Genomic DNA, 6,219 nt, shown 5'->3' with positions numbered 1-6,219 from the left:
GGTCGCGTGGCCTAATGGATAAGGCGCTCGCCTCCGGAGCGGGAGATTGTGGGTTCGAGTCCCACCGTGATCGTATTTTTTAGCAAAGTTACCTTCTTTTTCTTTTTGCTACTCTACAAAAAAAACGCACAGCAATAGAGGTTACAAACTCAAAGCAGCTATCTAAACTAAGCAAAAAACCGACTATACTAACTAGGAATTGAACTGGCTGAAACTAATACCAGGAGGTGCATCGAGACTGAATATTGTTTGCCATACTACAAACAATTCTCCAGGGCAAAGGTTGAGGACTACTCTGTAAAATAACAAAACTGTATAATTGGCACTTCATAAGCAGCAGGTGTTTTATTGATTCTTTAGCAGCATTGCATAAAACACATTTCAGATCAGTCGATTTTTAAAAGCTAGCTAGAGTAAGAAACAACATTAGCGGATGCCAAACAGCCTTGAGCCAAAAATTACCTTCACTCCTACAACGAATAGAATTCCAGATTTCTCAAGTGTTTACTTTTGAACCTTTTAAATCTTCCCAGGTGATGAAATCATGTTGATGCAAAGTACTAACATTTTGTACCGCAGTTATAAATTTCATTGCAAACCTGTGATTTGAGGGATGAAGATGCCATTGATTATTTCTAACAATAGAGCTAACCTTTGCCATGTTGTGTGACCCCATTCTAGAAATTATTCTCGCATCAAAAAGAGATCACGGAGCAGCATTAGAGATCCAGGGGTCATGCCAGAGTAAAAAAGAGCTGCCAACAACAACATGACAACGAATAAACTTAGAAACATCATCTCTAGTTTTGAGAATCTTTTGAACTGCCCAGACCACAACAGACTGGATTATTACAGACCATGCCCCTTTTCTGTGTAGAAATCTACTCCTGAACTAATATAACCAAACAGAATTTGAGTTTGGTTGAATAATCCGCCAGAGCTGAAAATTCGTAGCAGCTTTATTCCACTCCTTGCAACACTAAAGTCTTCTAAACCAAGTCTTTTTCCCCTCGGCTTTTTCTATAATTTGGGGGTTGCGATTACAACGTAGCATTTGCAAACTTTCAATATGTTTTCAAATACGAGAATAGTTATCCCAAAATGTCTTTGAGTACATCAACCAGATTATATTGTGTTTCATTAGATCAAAGAAATTCCGACCATTCTTTACATTACTGATCTATCATTATATGTGTGTTCAAGATGAAGGGGTTATATTATCTGACAGAGTTGGACCTGATTAAGTTACAAATCATTAATATAATTTTACAAAGACAAGGTCCAAAAATGATCAAAAGCTGCTCTAAAAAAATAATATGATCCGACACACAAGAACACATCTGCAATATCTTAACTAGAAAAAGATTTCTCCAGTTTTACCCCAAAGCTGATAGCTAAGATAGACGTAATGTATGACAACAGTTGCCAAGTGTGTTATAGAGGCGCCATAATAACGTAACACAAGCAAATCTATATAGACCATGGCTACTGCAATGAACAATGACCAGTTTATTTAAGGAGGGGTCTCAAAGCCCTTTCAAATACGTATATATATCACTTGTACAGTTTAAACACTACCAAATTGCTATGCGTGCAGCAGAAAAGACAACTTGTAGCCTCTTACAAATTACTCAATAAAGATCACTTTCTTTGTGGGTGTGAATCACACAATCACAAGTCGGGTAAGAGACACAGGTGAGCACATAACCTTCTTTCATCTGGTCCTCGTCGAGAAAGGATCCATCTGACTGGTCAACAGCTCCAGACACAACTTTACCAGCACAGGTGGAACATGCACCTGCCCTGCATGAATATGGCAGCTCAATCCCTGCCTCCTCAGCAGCATCTAGAACGTAAACATCATCAGGGGCATCAAACTCTTGCTCGTCACCTTCCGGTCCAACCAGCTTAACCTTGTACGCTGTCATTGCTGATGTTCTGAAACCATTTGACGATTTCAAGCCAAAGGACTTGGAGATGCTCTTTACTGCTGCCAAGGAAGTTGGGCCTCTGACAACGTTAAGTGAGCTTTGGGACCAAGAAGCAGTTCTCAACATACATTGGGAGGGAAGACTCACAATAGACATGATTATCTGTATACAAAATATTATATATCACATTAAAATCTGCTCAATTCAATAGATATTAAAGTATCAAATTTTACATTATCTTATCAAATGTAAACATCTACATTATTTTTTTAAGAGAATCAAGGAACTATCAAAGTTTAGACAAAAAAAACAACTTCTTTGTTCAAACAAGACCTTCATTTAAAAATACAAGAACATAGGTGTCCTACATTCTTCTACTTGAATAATTACAAACCTTTGCACTGATGTTGAAATATAAGTACATATACCCAAAAACAATCATACTACATCAAAGACTATTAATCATATTATTATCTCCAACTAGATGTAACAAAACATATTTGCATTGAAAGCATTGGCAAGACATAGGACTTGAAGAAGAGGTTTGGAGCACTATGAGAAAGAACAAGTGAGTATTCTTCACTTGAGGCTCCACACTTGATTAAGTGATAAAAATGCACTCGACAAATGAATTGAATATATTATCAAAAACATTAAGGTCCTCAAGATTAAAATCCCTTTTAAGTACGGAGGTAATATTTTGTACTACAGCACACAAGCAAGAAATATACAAAAAGTAAAAATGTAAATACACCTCCTCAATCCATTTTAATAATGTTGATGTAACCATGCATTCTGATTGTTACGGTTAAGAGCAGAAACTAGTTGCACATATTCCAAACAAGCTAAAATACAATACCCTCAGTCACATTACATATTATTAACCTCATCTTTAAAACCTCAACTACACAAACTATTTTCTTTTACTTGCAAGGTTTATAGTCATGTAATATCTCTCCGGAAATCAGCATTTTTAAGATTATTGATACCCAGACTTTCTCTACTTCTCATTCATATAATCTAATTCAGAAATTAAAGTGGGGATTTTAAAAAATAAAATCTTTCAATTACCAATTTTTATACAGTATATCCAAAACCAATCAATCATTATATCCCAAAGTATATGCGCCTTAATAGAATTGACAACATACTAGAAGTCTAGAACTATATCATACATATCTATCAAGGCAGTAAATGTTTGGAGCACTATATGAAGAAACAAGCAAGTAGCTCTCTGTTCTTCACTCGAGGTTCCACACTAGATTAAGTGATATAAATGTACTCAAACAGATGAATGGAATATATTATCAAAAACATTAGATCCCTTTATGGAGGTCATATCATGTGCTATAACACACCAGCAAGATCTAACAAAAAAATAATGATGTAAATTATGCTTCCTCAATCTATTTTAATAATGTTGATGTAACCATGCTTTTGTCTACTTCTACTTTGATTTTTACAAATTAAGAGCAGAAACTGATAGCACATATTTCACACAAGCTACAGTACAATACCCTCAGTTACATTACATATTATTCATTTCATCCTTACAACTCAACTTTACTACACAAACTAATTTCATATACTTATTATTTTAGAGTCAGGTAATATCTGCCACGAGATCAGCCTCTTAAGATTATTGATATCCAAACTTTCTCTTCTTCACATTAATATAACCTAATCCTGGAATCAAAGTGGGGATTTAAAAATAAAGTCTTTCAAGTACCCAGATTTTCAAACAGTATATCCAAAACAATGTTTCTTTATATCCCAAAATAAATGTTGAAAAATACATGTGCCTTGATAAAACTGACAAGATAATAGAAGTATATTATCCATACTTGTCAACGCAGCAGATGTTTGGAGCACTATGAGAAGAAACAAGCAAGTTGCTCTCTGTTCTTCACTCGAGGCTCCACACCAAATTAAGTGATAAAAATGCACTCGACAAATAATTAAATTTTTATCAAACACATTAAGGTCTATGGAGGTCCCCTCTTGTGGTTTAACACACAATCAAGAAATATACGAAAACAAATAAGTAAAAGTAAATTACATTTTCTCAATCTTCTTTAATAATGTTTCTGTAACCATGCTTTTGTCTACTTCTATTTTGATTTTTACAAATTAAAAGCAGAAAGTAAGAGCGCATATTTCACACAAGCTACAAAACAGTACCCTCGGTTACATGCATTACATATTATTCACTTCACCCTTGAAACCTCAACTTTACTTCACAACTATTTTCATTTACTTAAATGTAGATGTAACTTTCCCCCCGGAAATTAGCATTTTAAGTTTATTGATACCCAAACTTTCTCTACTACACATTCATAATCTAATAATCCAGAAATCAAAGTGGGGATTTGAAAAATAAAAATTTTCTATTACCCAAAATTTTAAACAGTGTATCCAAAATTAATCAATCATTATGTCCCAAAAATATATGTGTCTCAATAGAATTGACAATATAATAGAACTATATCATCCATATCTGTCAAGGCAGTAGATGTTTGGAGCACTATGAGAAGAAACAAGCGAGTAGCTCTCTGTTCTTCACTCGAGGCTCCACAGATTACCAAGTTATGACTTATGACTTATAAACACTGTACTTAACCGATTAATTGATTATCATCAATGATACTATGGACCTCTGGCTACAAAGCCCTTTTAAAACCATAATCATATCCACAACCCTTTTTCGAAATCAAAGTGGCTCTCGAAATGAATTATCTTTTTCGAAATTAAAGCGGGTAATCATAAAAAATCAAATCTATTTTTTTTGACATTCATGTAGTGTGTGTCTGAAAATCAAAGTGGGCATTCACAAAATGAAATATTTATAATTCTTTACTTTTATATTCATGTATCAAATGTGACGAATCACAAGCTAACTCTCTCTCTCTCTCTCTCTCTCTCTCTCTCTCTCTCTCTCTCTCTCTCTGTCTCTCTCTCTCTCTCTATCACACAAACACTTTGCAGATTCATATACAAAATCACAAATGAACTAAATACAAGTGCAAATGAAGGTATATCAAAGGTAAGAGCAAATCAATAACAAAACCAAATAAAATGGGTGAATTTAAAAAAGAAGAAATCTTACAGTCTTTGTGGTTGATAAAGTTGAAAAGGGGGTTTTAGATAATAGCGGCGTGAGGGAAGAGCAGAGCTACAATGAGGCTATGTGCAATGCAATGTAGGTGTATGATAATTGTGTATATATTGACAACTCTGGGTTGGGTGGCGCGGGGGTTAGTTATACAAAACTGTACAGGCAAGGGTTTAAGACCTAGCTACCTAATTACTCATTTGCCCTCATATTTTGGGTCACACTTTTTTCATATACAGTTTTTAGATTAATTCTGGAGAAAGCGATACTCGATTTTGATAGTAAAACGGTAGTAGTAATATTCGCAGGGCGGACTTAGCCTAGGGTTCGCTCCAACCCCGTGAAATTTTAACGGCTCATTAATATTTTATATATAAGATTTCAGCCTGCTGAAAATTAGTCCACTTAAATATTTGAGAAACCTTATTTATAAAAGTGTGTAGATATTCAGCTATTGTATAATAATATAAAAATTAAATGGGTTATTATCTAAAAAATAAGACAGTATATTATCATATTTAATGTTGTAAATATATTAGAAAAAAAGATAAGCACACGGGGCTACACTAGTGCAAATTAAAAAGGAGGTTTTTCTAATCAGTTATCATATTGTTAATTAATAATCCTTGAATCGATTTTTGTTTTTTACCGATGTTATTTATTTATTTATTTGATCAGTTGGGTTGAGTGATTTTTTTTTTTTTTCATTTTTTGAAAGTTATTTAGTTTTCTTTTTATTTATAATTGAATATAATGCAATTGATTGAATGTGAGTACCAATATATCATTAAATTAAATGGGTGCTATCTTATAATTTTAATATACTAAATGAGTGTTAGGTCAAATATTTATTTTTATTTCAAGTAAATTTTACTTTATTTTTCAACCATAAATTAGTAATTTATTACTTATTTTTTTTAACTCTGTGATTTTACTTTTAGATATATAGGATTCCAAAAAAAAATTACCCCAGCCCCAATAAGTTGTAAGTTTAAAATCCTGGGTCTGTCCCTGAATATTCGTAGCTTAAGAATTTGAACTGATTTTTTTTATTTAATATATTATTTATGTATTCAGCATAATAGTATCATTCATATAATTAAATTCTGACGATGAAAATATACAAGTACCGAAATTACAAAAATATTTCACAATTTTGTATTATTATAAATGACG

General features: G+C 33.1%; 1 protein-coding gene and 1 non-coding gene across 2 annotated transcripts; one reads left to right on the top strand and one right to left on the bottom strand.

Moving 5' to 3' along the window:
• TRNAR-CCG (transfer RNA arginine (anticodon CCG)) lies at positions 1 to 73 on the top strand. Its single transcript has one exon. It is a non-coding gene; the product is annotated as a tRNA-Arg (tRNA).
• Positions 74 to 1,486: 1,413 nt separating this feature from the next.
• LOC141695160 (ferredoxin, root R-B2-like) lies at positions 1,487 to 5,198 on the bottom strand. Its single transcript, XM_074499422.1, has 2 exons — positions 5,038 to 5,198; positions 1,487 to 2,093 (listed from the first exon to the last, which is right to left on the bottom strand). The coding sequence occupies exon 2, from the start codon at positions 2,085 to 2,087 to the stop codon at positions 1,632 to 1,634; it is 456 nt and encodes a 151-aa protein (XP_074355523.1). The 5' UTR covers positions 2,088 to 2,093; positions 5,038 to 5,198; the 3' UTR covers positions 1,487 to 1,631.
• Between the last annotated feature and the right edge of the window lie 1,021 nt (positions 5,199 to 6,219).

Source organism: Apium graveolens, chromosome 11 (genome assembly GCF_009905375.1).
Source record: "Apium graveolens cultivar Ventura chromosome 11, ASM990537v1, whole genome shotgun sequence".
NCBI classification, from domain to species: Eukaryota; Viridiplantae; Streptophyta; class Magnoliopsida; order Apiales; family Apiaceae; genus Apium; species Apium graveolens.
This window is presented reverse-complemented; position numbering and strand designations above follow the sequence as displayed.